The 20,198-nt window shown below is 39.5% G+C and overlaps 1 protein-coding gene across 1 annotated transcript in view; it reads left to right on the top strand.

The window, feature by feature from the left end:
* LOC310922978 (paralemmin-1-like) overlaps positions 1 to 20,198 on the top strand; it is a gene marked incomplete at its 3' end in the record, with an annotated part of 130,687 nt that overhangs the window by 56,126 nt on the left and 54,363 nt on the right. Inside the window, exon 3 of the mRNA XM_083884019.1 lies at positions 14,847 to 14,977. Within this exon, the coding sequence (XP_083740145.1) occupies positions 14,847 to 14,977 (131 nt within the window). The remainder of the gene's footprint in view (positions 1 to 14,846; positions 14,978 to 20,198) is intronic.

The raw sequence follows: 20,198 nt of genomic DNA, 5'->3' as shown, positions 1-20,198 counted from the left end.
GTGAGCTGAGCTGTGTTTTTAAAATTAAGATATTTAGGTTGTGTGTGGCATAAGTGTGTGTGTGTGTTTGACAGTGGACCTGCATCAGGAGATGATGTGCAGAGTCTCTCTGCCCACACATGCACTTATAGTCCACACTGCAAGTTATGCTACAGGCAGAATCTTTCTCCTGCCTCTCCAAGACCCTGCAGTCATGTTCTGCAAATTATTCCTCCTTTTCTGGTAAACACAATGCATTTAAGCCAAAGTAATCAACCTACACAAATATCCCAATCAGGTTTGCTACCAGTCTGTGGATGTCAAACACTGGTGTTTCCAGTCAAAGATGTGATTGCAATTCTATGGGGCAACAAGAATTGCTGTTTTGTTCAGATTTCCATTGAGTACAGGGAGGAGAGAATTTCTTCTGATAACTATAGGGTGCTGCAGCAGAGCAGTAAGGTACTGTTCCAGTACCTTCATTATGCTTGTTTTTTTTTCCTTTTTGCTACCAAGCTGATGGCTCCTTTTAGCATGTTAACTGTTTCCCAGCTAACTGCATTATGATTCTTTGTGAAATTCTTTAAGCAGAGCCTTTTGGATAGATAGTTCTGCCAATTTTATGCTTCATCTGTTTTACTTTGATATAGCTGTTTCTAAAATGTATTTTAACATCATCTGTAGGAAAAGTAAAACCCCTCAAGGTGGTGCAGTGGGATCAGCCCCTCAGCTGATGTAGACTCACATTGACTTCAGCCCTGCTATGTTGATTGCCACTAGAGGAGGTTCAGTTTTGCTGCATGGATTTTTTCAGAGACACACATGCAAAATAGCTGTGTCCCTTTATATTTTAACCCACAGGCTGGAGCAAGGGCAGTAATTCATACAGGAAGCTAATGGGAGATCAGGGCACAGAAATTTAATGGCAGAGACATTTAAAATGGCAGCTTTCTCAGCTAAAATCACAGCCAGACTCAAGGTCTGTAATGCTGTGTGCAAGGATGAGCATCAGGTTATGATAAAATCTTCCCTACCTCTCCATACACTGTCATCACTTGTCACCAGAGGAAGAGTGTTCTGCTTTTACAGGAGTGGTCATGGTGACTGCTGCTCTATGAGCTGCCTGTACCACCAAGCAGCTGACTGCTGGGAGAGCTGAATGAGGTGATAGCAGAGGTCTAACTGGGATTGCAAAGTTCATCCTCATTGCTGGTAGAACCTTCCTAAAATTAAAATAAAAAAAAAAAAATTAAATGGAAATAGAAGCACTTACTAGTTTCTCTTTGGAGACAGATGAAGAAAACTGTATTTTTGTTTCATACATCATTCAGTGTTCTGGTTGCTTAGTGAAGTGCTGACCAACATTTTATTTTTGCCTGCCAGTTTGATTTGCTCATTTGTAAAATGGTGTATCCCCCTGCCACCACCCCAGTGTTCTCCCTCACCTCTCCCTGCTTGTCCTGTGGCTCTCAAAGTCGGGAGCTCCAAGTCCGATATGAATATAGTCTCTTAGTCTGATATGGCTCCCCAGTCTGACACACCAGACCAAAATAAGTGCATCTATTTTCCCTAAGAGTGCTACGTAGAACATGATTCATTTCCTGAATTATGTGGATTTCATCTAATTCTGTGCAAGGCATACATCCAGGTTAAAAGATCAGGCTTTCCTAGGGAGGCTGTATTTACTCAAAATACTGTGAGGCTGTTGATGTTCATATAAAGTGTATGGATTTCATATAAGTGTCCATTAAAATCTGCTGTGAAGAAAGCTTTGAAAATGAAATCTGGATTAATCCTGTGTCTGCAGTATCTGGGTTGATCCCACAAACATAACAGCTTGAATTCACACAAAGACATTCATGCCAGTATTCATTGGGTTTGCTTCATTTTTTGTGCAATGTCAGGGTAATTTTCCTTTTAAAATGCACTGTGTAAAATAGCATGTTTGGTTACCTAATAAAGGTTTTGGAAGCCACAGGGTTTCTGTTAATTTCAGAAAATTTTATTCACATTGGAAAAATATCTAATAGAAATAATTTACTGCAAATGTTTATGCTGATTACCTACAGCTTTCAAGTTGCTGATGCCAATTAGACCCCTGACAAAATGACTTTACTACCAGTTCATTCATTTTTCCCTTGTTACATATTTAGCTGAAAATAAGGCAACAGCAGGTGCTGTCCCACTGTTTTGGGCAGAGGAACCCACTAGACCTAGTAAAAGTCAGCACAGAGTGTGAACAAGGCTTTGGCAATACATTTTACAAAGGCTCCTGAGAATGAGACCAGTGCTGAGGACATCAGAACAAAACTGTAGCTCAGCTATTAATGGTCTATATGAGATTCAGAGTTAATCAAGTGAAACCCTTCAAAAGTGAAAATCTGGAGTGGGAGACAGTCTGGAGTAGTATGGGCTCTAAAGACTGAATTCTCTTTTCTGACAATGAAACCATATCCTCTCTTCTGTGAACCAACTGCAAAGTAAGGATGTTGGTGAGCACAGAGCGACTGTGTAGTACCTTGGGGCCATTGGGGGTCTCTGTTGAAGGAAAGAGGTGTATTTGCATATATTACAATCAGATGCCTTCACTGGAAAGGCCCTAGGTGTTGGAACTGGTGTAAAAGATGCTTTGAAACCCCATGTTTTGAGATAGAACACTGTCTTTTGCTCTAATAAGAGGCAATTTATAACAGCTCCCCTAACCTCACACCTACTCCAGTCCTTAATATGAAAATAATACTTCTTCTTCCATATAATACAAGGTCAATTTTATTGTTTAACAGCAGATAGAGTTGTAGTTTTGTTGTCGTTTAACAATAGATAGAGTTTACACTCCATGCCTCAGCAGTTTCTTGGCCATAGGCCTACACATGGAGCCTCCTTGTCGATGGGAACTGGAGGTGTTACCAGCTTCTGTCATTTAAAGTCAAAGAAGTGGTCAAAATTCACCTTACACCAAATATACTTTGTGCAGTATCTATCAAAATTATTTTGTTTCTGGAGAAAGACTGAAATTTATCTTGATTGATTAGTTGAACTTGAAAAATACAACCTACAAGCAACAACTTCTTTTATGAACTTTTTCAAATAGGCAGAAGTTGGACAGGCCTGTTTTAACAGAAATGTTTACTATTTCAATTAAACTCCAGGGTAGCAGTATTTCTTCCAAAATCTGACTGTTTCTCTTGTTAGTAGAGTAAAATTTCTGTAATTGTTTACTGTAGCTCTGTTTAGTGGCCAGTGGTAATAAAATAAACAGAATAAAACATCCAAATTGAATTAAAAATTACTTCTGTGCTGCTACTTTAACTATTACAATTACAATTAATCTATTTTCCACAGTTATATTAGTTTTGAAGTGGTATAAATATTAGGGACTACTTCTTTTAACATCTGCTTCTTAAAAACTGCAGTTCATGAGCACAATCTGTAACATAATTACATCTTTATTCTCAAGAAAAGGAAAGCCTTTTACATTGTTATAGAGATTTTGTTAGAGTATGGTTTTAACTGAAACGATCTCATCTATAAATAATTTTTAATTTTATAGTTCCAGTTATATCACTGTCCCCAATTTAATCTATTCCTAAAATAATTACTGCCAGAAAGTATAAATAGATATGACTGTTTCTCTCTCGATATATGTACAACATTGCAGAAAAAAAGAGATAACTTTTGCAAATGAAGGAACCTTGTTATTTCTTTATAGCACATCCATGTATGATTTTCAAATAATCCTTAAACCAAATTAATCCTAAACCAAATGGCAACTCAGCCAAGCACACAGAAAATGTAGGATGGTGTTGTAGAGTCTCCATTCCCTACATGGTCAGTGCAATATTCTTGAAAACCTAGCTCAAGAGATAAGGATATCATCTACAACAGTGTTAAGTGCCTTGCAGAAGCTCAGGAAGATGACATCTATTGCTCTTCCCTTATCCACCAATGATTTATGGCTCCATCATAGAAGGCCACCAAGTCTGTCAGGCATGATTTGCCCTTAATGAAGCCATGTTAGCTGTCGCCAGTCATCTCCTTGTTTTTCACGTGGCTTTGCACAGTTTCCATTAGGATCCTGCTCCATGATCTTGCCAGGCACTGAGGCAGATGAGACCAATTGGCCTGTCATTGCACAGGTCTTCCTTTTTTTGCTTTTTAAAGGAGGGGATATGTTCCCACTTTTCCAGTCACTGGAAGCTGCCACTGCCATAATTTCTCAAATAAAGTGAATAACGGCTTAGCCCCCTCTTCTACCAATTCTCTCATCAGGTCCCATGGACCTGTGCACCTTTAGGTTCCTTATAAGGTCTCAAACTTGATGTTCTACTACAGTAGTGGTTCTACAGTCTCCTAGTCCCTGCCTTTGCCCTCTGCAACCCAGGCAGTGTGCTTGGAGCTGGTGAAGGCTGAGGCAAAAAAGTCATTAAGTACCTCAGCCTTCTCCTTGTTCCAGGTAACCAGGTCTCCTTTTTTTTCTGGAGAAACTGAACATTTTCTCTAGTCTTCCTTTTATCACCAGCATATCTCTAAAAGCTTTTTTGTTGCCTTTGATGTCTCTGGACATATTTAAGCCCATCAGGGCCCATCTTTCCTGACCTGATTCCCGGCTGCTTGAACAATCCCTTTATATTCCTCATCTGGAGGAATTGCTTTCACCACTTGTCCTTGCTTTCACCCTCCTTAGGCTTTCTTTTCAAGTCTGATTTTGTCGAGGAGATCCCCGTTCATCCACACAGGCCTCCTGGAATATTTGCCTGGTTTCCTCTTTGTAGGAATAATCACTCCTGAGCTTGGAGAAGGTGATCCTTGAATATCAACCAACACTTCTGGGCACCTCTTCCCTCCAGGGTTTTATCCTATGGTTACTCTAAGAGGCAGAACTCCCCTGGTGGTCCTTGCAGTAAAGGCTGCCCTTGAGCTTCACATTTGCCACCAGCCCCTCCTTGTTGGGAGAAAAAGGTCCAGCACAGTACCTATTCTCCTTGGCTCCTCTTTCACTTCAAGAAGGAAGTTATCATCAATGCATTCCAGGAACCTCCTGGATTGCTTATACTCTGCTGTTGTCCCTCCAAAAGGTAATGGATTCATTGAAGTCCCCCATGAGGAACTGGGTTTGTGAACATTAATTAATTTTTACCTGTCTAGAGAGCCTCATCAGCAGTTTTTGGACGTGGAGAACTAATTGAGAGAGAAATTTGCCTTTTGAGAGCACAGGGGACCCCTCTTTGTCCCATTCTGTGTATTAGCACCTTTGGGCTGATGCCCACGTATAGTAGTTTTATGTTTATTTTTAAAGCCAGAAGAAAAAGGACTCCCCAGGCTTCTCAAACTGATTTTAAGCTTGTGTAAGCCAGAGGTATATACCTATATTTAATTAGCCAATCTGGCTATCAATTTTAAAAGTCAATCACTAATTATTTTTACTGTCCGTACAAAACCGATATACCACCTTATCCTGAGAAGTTTGTCTTCCACCAGGATCTAAACTGAGAATCAAGAGGCTCTCTTCTAGATCATAAAACCAAGTAACTATCCCCAGTTAAAATCTTTTAGCAATAAGAAAATAGAATATATAAATAGAATCATTTATCCAGGTCAGCTACGCAAATTGTGTACCAGAGAGAGATGAGAGCTTTAGTCCTTTAACTCATGTTTCTTACCTGCTTGCTTGCCATTGAAACACAGCTGTAATTATTCTGGTATGATCCCTCTACAAGTTGTGCTTTTATTCAGGAAAAATATTATATATGAGTTGTGCTTTTAACTGGGGTAGAGTTATCTAGGGATGATCATGTAAATAAACATACCATACAGGCAGGACTTCCTTGAAACACATCAATATTACAAGTCAGGTTTCAAGAAGTAACAAGGTCCTTTGAGCACTTCATGGCTACACTGGCAGATTTTGCTTTAGCCAGTCTGTGTTGATATAGCTCAAAGAGGGTTATAGCTCTCTGCAACTCCAGGCCCTCGTGATGGCCTGAAACATGTTCAAAAATGACTTCATGTCACTTGAATCCAGCTTTTTAAAATAATGAATATAAGAACTTTTAAGACTAGAAAATAAAGGAATCTCTGAAATATAAGTTCTTTTTGTCTCTTTTGACTGACATATGTATGTGGGAAAGAGCAATAAGCTGAAGCAAAGGAGAGACTGAATATAGAGAGGAAATCATTATTTTGGGAAATAATAAAGAAAAACAACTGTGACTCTGTAGTAATAGTATCTTGCAAAGCTTATTTATTTTGGGAGGAGAGGTTTGACAATTTTTGAAATCTCAGATTGTTAACTGTTCCAAAAAGGTTTATCTCTTTATTATTTTTTACTTCTCTCACTGCTACACTTTACTTCCTTTGTAAACCTGGAGTGAGTACCCGCAGGGAAAACCAAAGCATACCTAAATTTCTGGCACCAGGAGGTAAAACTGTGGTCACTCCTTTCAAGTGTCTGTCTTTAAGAGGGGTTCTTATTCAGTCTTCACTCCAACCACCTGAAGGCCAGAAACTTCAGCTAGCTTGCAACTATTTTTTATTCCAGCTCCAAAATTCTCTGGGTATCAGAGATGTTCTCATGGACTTAAAAAGTAATTTAAGTGCCAACAGGAGCAGGTTTATCCCATGCATATCTTCATCTCAATACATTTGGATTATTGACCAGGACAGAATCCCATGCCTACTCCCAAGAGACTTGCTCTCAGCTTGGGCCATGTGGGACCTCGTAGCATCCCCTTTTGCAAGCTATGTCCCTGATGGTGTCTGCCTGCTGGGAAAACCCGGTCTCCTCATCCTCCTCCCACCTCTGCAGCAGCCTTTGGCACATGTTTATAGTTTATTTTCATTATGGTGTTTAACCTTGCCACAAGTGAAATATTAAACAATTGAACAAACACATTATTATCATCCTGCAATGAAGTCTGACATTTTAAATAGACTTCCTAAAGAGAGATACAGAAAAATAAACCCTAACTCTCCAACATAAAGCACAACTGTCCAGAGCTGGTATCTTCCTGTTACTTGAAGCAGAACTTTCTAGTAGAGTGGATGTTTAGAAAATGTATGTAGAAAGGAAGCTGTGCTTGACTTAACTGTCAACTTATTGCTCATTGTGTTTCATCTCAATGTCATCAAGTCTTTAATGAATGTTAGAAACACTTACCTTGTATTAGCGCATACCTGTGATCCTTTTCACTAATCTGTACAGGCCAGTGCATTGTAGCTGATGAATGATCTGAATGAGAGAGATACAAACTTTGTGTCTTCTCTTGTAGAGTCTTGACAATGTCTCTTGCTGTGGTGGGTTTCTTTGAAGCTAAAAAAGCTTGGGTTTAAGTTTGTCTTCTTCATCTGGAAGACAAACTGGAAACCACTGTCTACTTGATGTATAAAGTTAAATAAATAGGACCTGAACAACTTAAAAGCAATATACTCAGAATGTTTACATTGATGAATTTGCTAATGGGAAGCTTTCTCTGGACATAAACCAATTGGGGTTTTTTTCCCCAAAAATCATTCCTAACTGGACCTCTGTCTGTACAGCTGCAATTTCTGTTCCTGTGAGGTTTTCAAACAGACAAAGCATGAGACCCTCATGAAGAAGCCATCTATAGCTATCATCATACCTATCCTTCAGGTCATTTGCCATATACATGCCTTTTCCTTGCATCTGCAGTTCCAGTTGCACATGGCTCACACTGAAGATGTACCTTGTCATGGGGGCACTCACCTGAGATGCTTCACTGAGCCCTTCCCAAAGTGAGCACGAGTCATGCCAGCTATCTCGATCTTCCTTCACCTGCTTCTGTACTCATGTGGCATTGTGTTACATGTTCCTGTCTGCTCTGTTGCTGTGATGAATGTGTGCTTTGAGCAAAAGCAGTGGCTAGCCGTGATTTCAGGTGGGGCTTATAATAGCATCCATTGTTTATTTTTATTTCCTTATCTACTTGCTTCTTTTATTGTTTTCTTATCTCCTCACATATACCTCCCTTATACCCACAACCTAATGGCTCACTGGTACTGTAGCAAAATTCTGTTACTCCAGGAGCTGTAGGAAAAAGAGGACACATGCTTTTTGGGGACAGGCAGAGCACCAGTCCCTTTGGTGAGCCAACTGCCTTGGAGATCCTGGCCTCAGTGGTCCACTGCAGTAAGGATTTTATGAAAAGGAAAAACTCAGGCAAATTACCTACACCTGTGTGGTTAAGAATAAACTTAGGAAGAGGTTATGCCATCAGTCTCCAATATTTGGTCACAAAAGGTTGTCAATGACAGTGGACAGGTCTAAAAATTATGGGAAAAGTTAAGATAATGTGTTTTAATGTTCTGTGTGATGAATGCACATTAAATGACTGTTGGACAACCTTTGGAACTCTCAGGCTAAATATAATCTACTTTTAAAAAATCTAAGACATCACTTCCTTAAGATATTTCTAAGAAATGTTTTGCTCATTTCCTGAACAAAGAATAACAATAACGAACTGGCAACTCTACAGAATAATGTTTAATCTTCTTTATAAACATGCTGTTTGCTCTTGAGCTGGCTAAGCTTCACCAGCTAGGATACTTTTTTTGTTGAATCATACATATGAAAGCTATGACAATGTAATTCAAGTAAAGACTATAATCAAGCTGCAAGTTTTTCAGTTTAATTCCCTAATCTGGGCAATGCTTGAATCATATCCATCTATCATGCAGACGTGCTCCTTGGGCTAAAACAAGTGTCTTAGATAACTGGAAAGGCAACAAAAAGTTTTGGTGCTAAATAAAACCAGATCACACCAGCAAGCTGGAAATGGCTGTTTGTCCATTCCAGGGACAGTCATACCATACAAGGTCACATTCATCTTGCAGCAGAGCAGAGTACAGTCTTCTGTTTGCTGAGGACCACACCTCTCCTTTGTTCTGCAAGCAGATTCTCTCACACTGAAAACCCACATAGGAGAACTCTGCATTAGTCTGAGCTGAGGCAGATGGTTCATTTGCCTAATGGAAAATTAAATACTACAACATCACTCAGGAATACATTCTGGGAAACTGCTTATTTCCAGATAGACTTACCTGTCAAATAGTTGTGTCTGTAGCTCCTCTCTGCATTTGTATGTTTATGCACAGATGTTAAAGGGCACCTAACATTAGCATGGTTGCTCACACTTACAGCCATGCAATAATTTTTTTTTTTTTTTAAAATTTTTTTTTTTTTTTTTTTTTTTTTTTTTCTGAAAGGCAAAGACCTGCTGGCAAAGGAGCAAGTCTTTCTAGAGTCTCATGTCCCAGTGACCTCTTTGCTAATGCTGGCAACAGTGCTGTGCATTAGCAGGCCAGACCCAGATGCAGGGCAGCCTGTACTAGCTGGGTTAGAGCCAGGTGGATGGCTTGGGAAGTGGTACAAGAATACAACAGCAAGAAATGCAGTGTTTGGAGAGAAAAAAGAGTAGACAGGACAAAGAAGGAATCCCAGAGGTTTTTGACAGTGGTCATTCTTCCAGTTGCATTCCTTACAAACTCAGTTTTATCAGCCAAGGCAGATGCTTGGGAGTATGCACAAACAGAACAGGCTTCGCTGCTCTGAGGGGCTTTCCCTTTTGTAGCTGATCCACTGGGTGACAGGGGGGCTCCAGGTAGCTACCAAACAGCAAAGTCAGACTCACTGCTGCCTCCAGAGCTCCAGATCTGCCTAAAAACCTTACCCTTTTTTTGTACCAACGAAACTTTTTGAAATTCAGAGAGCAAATCTGAAACGCAGCCAGTTATGCTAGCATCTAATGGGAGTGTTTGGGGATAACATCTGACTCAGATGTGACAGGCAAAAAATGTTCATTGCACTCTTTTAGTAGGCATGGGCTGGTTATATGTAGATTTGAGGACTTGGGAAAACAGCCTTTTGTGTTCATGTTTTTCCATGGCACAAATACTGAATGGATAGAGGGAGAAAATATTTTCATATTAATAGATAACTTCAGCTCTAAAATGTAAATGTCTCATGGTCTTCAAGCCTCAAAATGCAAAGACTTTTGGCAAAACTTCAATTTGGCAAAGATTTCAGTAAAAGTGACTTTGATTTCAGTGGAATTGCACCAGTGATCATTAGTGGCTGTTTTCTAGGGCACAGAAGACCATAATTACCCGGAATAGTTCACATCCACAACTGTTTCACAAGAGCAGGCACATTTTACTGGAGGAGGCTGTCTTGGGTCAACCTTTGTTTCTTCTCAGGATTATCATCTTCCTTGAACTCAGGAGACAGAGTGCTCCACTTCAGCAAGCACTGCTTTCAAGGAGGGTTAGTACTGATTGCCCCATAGACATTCGTAAATAGAAAAACCACACAAAGCTTGTTTAAGGGACTACCTCAAAAGGTAGCACAGAAAGGACTGGGGCTTTTCTCTTGTCATAAAAAGTTAGGACAAGTCTGGCAGATGCATCTCAGCATCAGGTTAAGACACTGTCACAGTGTATATGGGACTGCAAATTATTACTCTTATGAACAAAGTTTATGGAAGTTGTTTCAAAATTAGCAAGACTGATGGCTAGAACTAAACAACTTTCACAAAGCAAGGAGTGAAGAGGTGGCATGAAATAATGATTTATGGAAAGGTTGCTAAAAAGTTTACTTGCATAATAAAATGTCCTCTGATACTTAAACTTTTGATGCAACATTAAAGCAAAATGCAGCACTAACAGTATTTCTTTGCATAGACAGCATTAATTCTACTGTGTACATTTGAGAAGCTATGCATTATTTCCTTGCTAGTGCTAAATGTAACAAGCTTAAAGCACTCAGGCTTCACTGTCCTGAAGCATGCAACAAGAATAAATAGCATGTAAGATTGCAGTGCACCATTTTTATAGCTGTCACTGAGTCTGCTGCATTCAGACATTTGGTACAATTTCTTTTTGTCCTATCCAGCAGTTGTTCACTTACTTATGTCCTCACTATGGTCCATTCACATAACTGTGACCTGTTTTTTTTGGTTTTTGCATGGTGCAGAAGTCAGTTGGTTTTCCTATGCTTGAACAAACTAAACAAAGTGAAGCTGCAAGTTATTTCTACATCTTAGTTCTCAATTCTGTGCAGACAAACCAAATTACCTGAGAGCAGTGACAACTTAGAGGATCTCAAGCCCAATACCCTTTCCACTTCAGTAAGAGAAAGCCTTTTTAATGACATGATCAAATTTCTGCTGAAGAATTCAGCCCTGAAGAAATTGTTCTCATGCAGTAAATGAAGGAATACTTATACCAGACAGTACATAGCATAGCTGTTGTTCTCTCTGTGAAAGGGTTCCTTCTGAAATTATGATGTATTCACTGTATTTACAATATTCACAATATTCACTTATTCCAGTATGGCCATGAGCAGTGCAAGTACCTGTATTTTTACAGTAGAGTGTGTGTCCAGTCTCAGAGCTCTTTGTCATTTGGACAATATTTAATCATACAGTACAGCTGTGATGCATAAAAGAGCTTTAAAATGCAGAGGAGAGTTAAAGCTCATGGCAAACAATGAAGGAGAAGCAATGCTGAAATACAAGCTTTGTGGCTGTTTTAATAACAGACTGTTAAGCAAATGCTGAATATTGTTGAACAGGAGTAACTCATACAGGTACATATTTTTTGATTCCATCCTCATGAAAACCTTATTTCAGCATATTTGAGAAATGCCTTCTATTCTTCCTGGGATAAGATTTTGCAATATTTTTTTAAGAAGTATAACACAAATTTCATAGCTATGGAGGACAGATGGCAGCACACTCTCATTTGTTTCCAGTCTGCATCTGGCTCTGGTTTGCCTCTGTCTGAGTTGCTTTGATGTGGGACGCCTCACTAGACTGTCCCATATGCAGGAGCTGTGCTTGAGCACCCAGCACAATTCTGCCACCACCTCACTACCCATCCTTGGTTTCATCTTATGTACCAAGGCCTTCCCTACATGTTTGTGATGAAAATGCCTCCTTGGGAAATATTTGCTCAAAGGTGAGAGATTCTTCCACCCCTGCCCACTGCTTCACACCTACACCAGTTATCTAGCCAGGGAGAAAACGCTTCCTGCACAGCAAGACGTGTGACCAACATCCCCTGGTGTATGCCTGCCTGCTAGCCTTTTGTATCTGCAGTGAGTGCATAAATACACACAACCGCAACAACTTGGCAAATAGATTCTCTGCAGTTTAAGAAATGCATTTACAAAGGTTTCTATTTCTCAGTCTTCTTGTCTGAATTCCTCAGTATAGTATTTAACAAATGCCTTAATTTTCATCTTAAAAAGGAGAGCCAGAAACATCAAAGCTTCCAGTTTTCCTGTTTCAGATAAAATATGCTGACATTCTTTTTAAAAGCCCATTGATGCTTTCCAGTTTCAAATTCATGCTATTAATAAGTTTAAAAAAATGCTTTAGGGAGAAAGAAACCATGTGATTTTGTAGCTTAAGTATTTCATATAAACAAAGACCAAAACAAAGGTTGTACAAAATACCTTACTTTTAGTGTACAGCAGTTGTACTGAAAGGACTGGCTTCTCCCTGTGTGAGCATCAGCATGGAGACTCTGTAAAAGCACATTGAGAAAAGCCTCAATTTTTTATCTGTCCTCATGGAGTAGGAGAAGAGTGACTCGTAACTTAATGTCTTCAGTGCCAGTGCTGTCCAAGCAGCACTTTGTCAAAGGCTTTAATTATTTATTTTTACTGGAGCCATGTCTAAACCAGATTTAGAGCAGAGAAGGCTGTCTTCATCTTTAGAGTTTGGTCTTCAGAAACTTAGGGGATTTTTTCCAACTGAATGTCATTCAGGATTTCAGATTCGAGACCACAGCTGAGTAATATACATGCAGCAACATAGTTCCTCATGCAACTGGTCCACATTTGAAAGAAAAGGCAGCAGTTTCCTAAGGAGCAGTCAGCCTTTACTAGGCTTTGCACTGGATCTAGCCCAGCAGGTATCCACTTATTGAGGTTTTAAAGGCCAAAGCACAGGTTGTTAAATGTTTAACACCTCAGGACCTGTAAATCCATTTTTCTCTCACTTAGTTTCTTCGTACATGCCATGACTTGAGAGTCCTCTGCTGAGGGGATAATTTTATAGCATAGTGATTCTGAATGAAGTGATGAAAATTCTGGCTGATAATCAGCTCAGCTGGACACAAAAATTTCACTACATTAAATGTGGCAGGAAACACTAATAGATGGTAGTGCCAGGACAAGGAGTAGCAAACTGTAGAAACTGGGGCTGGAGATAGCCACTCATACTGTTTTGGCAACTAACAATTTGGAGGCCATGAGCAAAGCTGAGTTCGGCCAGGTAAAGTATGTCACCAGCATCAGCAGGTCCAGCTATTGAACGTGACTGCATGGGACAAGAGCAGGAGACCTTTTCTGTTATGCAGAAGTCCTGATTCACAAAGAAATAATTTTAAATCCTCCTGGACATCCTCTCATACACAGCAGAGTTAAAGCCAGTGAAAGCTTGAGTAATTTATAAAATTTAATTTGCATGTGTAAATTGTGTTGCTTTATGTCTGCTGCCTTTCTAAAATGTAATTGCCTGACATCAAATAGGTCATGGAGTGACAAAAATAGTTTGGGCATAGATACTATGTCTATATATATACACACTCTTAAAAAGTAGCAAGAAAGCTTTGTCTGTCATGTCAAAAATGTTTCTATTTTGGGCAAGGTTTGGAGCTTGATGTTGATGGTAAATGTTTTCCCTTTATACATAGTTTGCACAAATCAGGTTCTATTCCAGCAACAAGCATGGCATTGAAAAGTCACATATGGCATGTTTGGGCTCCCTCTGAAATCCAATTTCCTTGAACTGATGATTTCCTGATTAACTCCTCTTTGCAGAAGAGGAGCTGGTTCCTTGAACTGGCATTGCCAATCACTTTGCAGATTCAAAACCACGGCATCCCTTTATTGATCAATGCAAAGGAAAGTTTGGTTGGTCCCCTGGCTGACTTTTTTTTCCACCAGCTTCTTGCCAAGAGGCAAAAGTCCTGTTTAGCTTTGGGCTCCTGGTCTTCCTCATCCTATCTGCTGCATTCCTCTCTCGGATTTGGGCCAGACAAGAAACATAGGCATGTACGCTGTGTAAAGCATGGCTTTCAGTCCACCTCCATGGGCGAGCTACCCTGGATTAAGCTGCAGCTACATTTTCAGTAGAAAGCACAACAAAACTCCCAGGAATAATTATTTTGGGTGAAAAATATTGGTGCTTTTTGCAACAGTGTTGCTGTGTCCTGGCAACCCTTCCACAATCTCTGGAAGACTTTTGGTCATTTGTTCTAATTTGTGTATGCCCAAGAGATGTTGTGTGTGCTCATGTTTATGTTTATATGTGTGTCTGTCTGTCTACCTGTAAATATATGGAAACACATCTGTTGTATAAATAAAAAACAACATCTTTGATTGATTTAACAGGAGACTGATTTTATACTCCATGAAAAACATTACATTTAGAACACACTGATCTTTTGGTTTTGAAGCTTTAAAAAGTTTATGACTTCAGTCTTTCCAGCATATATCTTATTATTCACAGGAAATCCACACTTTGGTTCAAAAATTTCAGTTCTTGCACGACTTGCTAATTTGCTAATTTTAAACTGTTGGTTTTATTAGAAACTAAAAATAACTCCATATTAAGGCATTGATGGTAAATAAACTGTATGCTGTAAAACTGACACTCTTGAATGTGAAAGACATGATATCTGAATAAACAGCTGATAGTTTACCTGTTATCAACTGTCTAAAGCAGTAAGCAGAAAGTCAGTGGGAAAAAGCTAATATTCAGAAGTAAAGACAGCTTCTCCTGAATCTTCAGGTAGTTTTTGTTCAGTCTATAACTAAGATATGGGATTTTTTTACATTACAGTCAAAAGCTCTTCGGGAAAAATGGCTGCTACAAGGAATTCCTGCTGGCTCTGCAGAAGAGGAAGAAGCCAGAAGGAAGCAGTCAGAAGAGGATGAGCTGAAGGTGAAAAAGCTGGAAGAAAACATACAGAGGTAGGGGCAGCTTCCTTTAGCTTTGCCTAAGAACAGTCACTCCCGTGAAGGCTGGACACTTTCCTTGCCCAGGTCCCCATCTCTGGCAGCAGCTGATGGCAGCTGTAAAAGACAGTCACACATATAGCCAAGTATGCCCAGCATTGGTCTCCTAGATGTCCATTGAGTAATTTGGTTGTTCAAGATAGTCATTGTGTTATCTTTGTGTTTAATGGACTTTTACGGATTTCTTTCATGGGGGGCCAATTCCCCCTTCAGATGCGTGCGTATGACTTGAACAACACTTGAGAGATTCTCCATTCCTTTACACCTCCTACAGCCAAAATGAGTTTGAAGGGGGAGAGCATTCTTTTGCACTCACTTCACTGATGTGAATGACTTTTTGAGATGCAGCAGCAGATGCCACCAGGAGATCAAATACCTACTGCTTTCAGAAGCAAGGTTTGGGTGTTAGAATTATTTCCTTTTATCAGTTTCCCATTGCAGTCTGAGTTGACATTTGTCCTCTTTTTTGTGCTTTTCCTTGTTTTATTACAAACAAAAGGCTCTAAAGCTCATAAGGGAAGTACTTTTAATCCTTACAGGGCAAAATCCAGAGCTGCTTCTATCATTTAGGTTATGTAAATTTACAGTTTTTCAGATGGCATAAGCTGGTAAAATTTGGCAACACAACTTTTACAAATACATCAGCTGAGGCTACAACAGAGGAAAAGAAATAGGACCAGTAGTCCAAGGGTTGAGATATTAACTTAGTATCTGGTGAACTCAATTTGCTTTATGGCAGGTTTCTTGTGAAATTTCTTGGAGAATTCAATGTGAATGTTTCCTTGGGGATATAGACAAGCAGATCTACCCTAAGCCTGGACAATGCTAAATGACTACTATGTGGAAGATCAGCATGAATGTAAGAGTTACCTCATGCTACTGGTCTTTGTCCTGTGATTCATGTTAATTGAAACTGATCTGAGAATGAGTATTGTTCTTTTATGTTTGTGGTAACATAAGGCAAGAAAATGTATTTTAGATTTCATATAATATCTGATGTTTTACCTCATAAATTAGTATTGTATATGAAAAGAATACATGGACTGTGCTTCAGAAATATGTACTGTAATACATATTTCATCTAGTCCTGAATGCTGCAAGTTGCTAAGAGCCCTCACCCTATCCAGCAAAACACATCAGAGAGTGGCTAATTTCTGCTATATGAGTGCCACCACTGAAAGCAGTGAAACCTCTTTGTTTAATTTATTCAAAGAGTAGGATGGAGGACTGTGTAAAATCTTTGTTAGGTTTGCTTTTTTGTTTCTTTAACTGTAGCCATGAAATCAAATATTTGAATATTTGAAGGTAACAGAGCTCTCTTCTTCTATGACCACTTATCTGTCAAATGACAGGTTAGCTGCTTTCTCCTGAGTTGAGGTGACATTTGTGTGACAGCCTCACTAACATGCTTTACTCCCTTGTTGTATTTCTAAGGGAATTCCAAAGACAGTGAAAAAGTCTTTTAATTTAAATGAGAAAATATTACATCTGAACTGTAGCGATTAGACAGCAGAGGTTGAGGTCATTAGTCTAATTACAATTTATATCCATGACAACATGGCATATCCAGAGCCCATCAAAATAGGCTAAGAAGGTAAAGGACTGTAGAAGGGGGATGAAGAGAGATGTCAAGCACATTATCCTGAGTAAAGTAGAATGTACTCATCCTGAAAGTATTTTTCTTGCTGCCTGTGCACTACATTTTCCCTCCACTTTTGCAGGATAGAATCAAGGGGGAGGATTCCAGAGGGATTGTTCATTTATTCATGTTTGCAGGGGATCAATCACCCATTGGAAGCCCACTGTCCAGGAGAACCCTGTGAAAAGGCCCAAACCCTCTCAAGAAGGGTGACAGAGGATAGACTAAGCTGGCTCAGCTTAGGAGGAGGATAGAAAGCTGAGGAGAATAGAAAATTACTTTAAAACCAGCCCTAAGGCTGATTCCACAGGACTATAAAACCACTGTGCCATGGATCTTGCATATTCATTAGTGTCACACAGCATCATATGTGCAAGCACAGAGCAGCTGCAGTATCAATATGTCTGTGCAAAAGTCTTGGGACACACATACTGGAAAATACATATAAAAATTCATACTATATTATTAAAAATATATCATTTGCATTTCCTCTCAGATCAGGGTGAAGCTTATTTGTGAGGAGCAATGTCCAGCACCTGCTGTCAGCCAGTAGCCATGACCCTGCTTTCCTCTTGCAGCAAAGCATCCATCATCATGACAGAGAGCACTATTTCTTATACACACTGAAGTACTCAAAAAGGTTCCTCTCTCATACCCCTGCTTTTACTACATGAACAGCTGTGGTACAAGAGAAGTATCCACTGTTATTTGCAGGCCAGCTGTAACCAGCAGGTCTGACAAGCGCAGTGAATTGTGGCACTTAGAACACAAAACTGAGAGTGTTTGAGGCCGGACTAGCATTTCTAAATGAGGATACGGCCTCATGTAGGTGGACTCATGTAGCTGATGGGCTCATGAGGATGTGTGCTGTCCAGAAAACACCAATACTGTTTGGAGAAACTGTAAGGCTAGCATTGGGTTTGTGAATGGTCTTTAAGGCCTTTCAATCACACAAATTCTTTGGTTGAATATTGTCCACTCTAGTCCAGTTTTAAGTGACTTTCTTACTAAAACCATACATTTTGCAAGATGTGAACATGCTTCTAATGTTTATTCTTAAGCTAGTGTAACCAGTTCTCCTTTGTGTGGGAAGTGTTTAATTTCAACTGGGGCAGTAAAAATGCATACAAGTACAGACTGCTTCTTATTTATGAGACTTCTGTGTTATTTTATCATGTTACAGGAAATCATATACTTCAGTTTGTAGCTTGCAAGGATATGTGCATCTGACTCAACATAGACATGAGTAAGTGTAATGATTTAATGAGCTTCCTTGTCTGCAAAAACATCTTAAAGAAGAAAGCCTACATTACTCAGCATTTTTGTGCTTGACTTCACATCAAGCAATGGAAAAAATGTCAGAACCAGAAAAAGATAAATAAAGCAGAACAAATAATGCAATGCAAATAGTTTAATGCTATTATAATTCTGTTACTTAACATCAGGAGGGCGTAGAAGTACATGATGTACATATAAGTTAAAAAACAGGCAGTGCAAGATGAGGACATTCATATGCAGGCATATGAATGCTATAACTGAGTATTACAGGCAGAAGAATGATTTGACAGTTGGGATTAGTTTAATATGTTTAGAACTCTTGTAACCAAGAATGCAAAGTGATAACCAAGGAGTCAAACGAGCTGAATAATTTTGGTCTTGGATTTCCAGCACTCCTGCTTGTCTGACTTCAATCTTCAGAAGAAGACAGATGCCCCAAGTAAAAATCCTTTGTCTCTGGCATTTCTTTTTAAAAAGTGGTTGGTCCAATGGACTTAACAAGAAAACTGAACTCTTTATTCAACAGTCATTGAGTCTTTAGTGGACTGGATATCTGTCAGTAGTGAAATAATATTGTTAAATGTTTGAAACGTGGTTGGAAGATTAGTGGCAGCATTGTATCAATGTCAGAGTGAAGTCAGACATGGATATCTCTTGACATAAACTGCTCTTAGACATAAACTTTAAAGTTATTTAGTTTTTTTATGTTCCTATAAAGATCTCAGGTCAGTGGTAGAGGATAGCAGACATTTCTAAGTTTCTTTCCTATTGTTACAAAGTACAAAAGTAATCTCCTGTTTTTTGCAGCTACCTTAGATTTTGAGTAAATTATAGTAAAGAAGTGAAAAATTAATGAAAAGTATTTCCCTTTCTTTAAACTTGTTCTCCACATCACAGACTTGAAACATATTATTTGGGATAGCATTGATAGAGATTCCCAGTCAGCTTCACAGACATATTTGTGATAGTGTGTTGTAGGTGAAACAAATGCTGTAATGTGTTGCATCCTTCCCATGGTTTGTTTTTATTACGTGTGATGTCTGGGTGTTTTCCAGCAGTGAATGGAAAGTTGCCATTTGACATCTGGATATTATACAAGTAGTATTCATAGAACAGAGCAGCTCACCCAAAGCCTGCTATTCCTTCACAGCATTTCAAATGCTCCCAAAATTATTCTGTTATTTTAGATTAGATTATAGTTCATAGCTGATGGCCTGTGTTTACTACAAAAGATGAAGAAGGGTTTTTTGCTCTGAAGCTTTTGGGTAGTGCAGAAAAAAGAAATACTCTGTATCTCCCTACTTGATGAACACTTGCATAAAGTACCAGGACTGGACTTGTGATTCCTGGAAGAAATAAAAGTTTGTCAAAGTGGCATACCCCTCCAGTAATCAACAGTGCATTTCTTCATCTCGGATGAGGAAGTGCCCGACACATCCAAGGAGTGACAAATTATTATTTTTAGCCATTTGGGCATGTGGACCAGGCAGACAGCTTAAACCAGTGGATTCTGGATCCCAAAAATGTACATGCAAGAGCCACTTGTGGCACTTGGCACTGTGACAGCTCTTGCAGGTGAAGCAGTGCAGGACAGAGGCCAAGGAGTAAGTAGATCCCTTGTTCTTTGCTCAGGACTATTCACCTGTCAGCATATCCAATGTCCTAATGTTTGCAAAAGCCCTTTGGGGTTGTGAAATGCCCCACCTTTCTGCATGCTGGTGATAATCCGCTGGTGATAATCCACTGCTGTGTCATCTCTAGGAGAAAACTTTTCCATGGTGGTCCAGCATGAAGGGAGAGTTTCAGTGTTAACAATGGGAGGGTCTGTGTTTTGGCCTATAGGGCATGAGCTATTTCCTGGGGCAAGCACATGGTTGTTGGTTGTTGCTATCACGCTGATGTGGGGAGGTAGTAAATGCATGCAAAAATCCCTCCCTCCCAGCAACTCCCATCTCAGAGTGCAGAACTGAAAGATGCCTAATGAAAGGAAATGCAGGAGAAGCACACAGCTTCCAAGAAAAACACTTAACCTGAGAGACCAAAATAGATACTGACTGTAAGCTTACATGATGCAAAATAGATGCTGAACATAAGCTGCATATAAGCTTACCAGCTCTCCCAAGCAAAAGGTGCCTTGGTTGTGCACTCTGTTGTTCTACTGTGCTTGATCTCTGTCTACTTACCAGTATTAGACATAAGTCCAAATCTAAGTGGAAGCAGATGCAAAATATTGTAGAATGTCTTCAAATTTGGCAGAGA

Source organism: Zosterops lateralis (genome assembly GCF_965231275.1).
Source record: "Zosterops lateralis genome assembly, chromosome: Z".
NCBI lineage: Eukaryota > Metazoa > Chordata > Aves > Passeriformes > Zosteropidae > Zosterops > Zosterops lateralis.
Note: the sequence above shows the minus strand (reverse complement) of the source record. Positions and strands in the feature narration are given on the sequence as shown.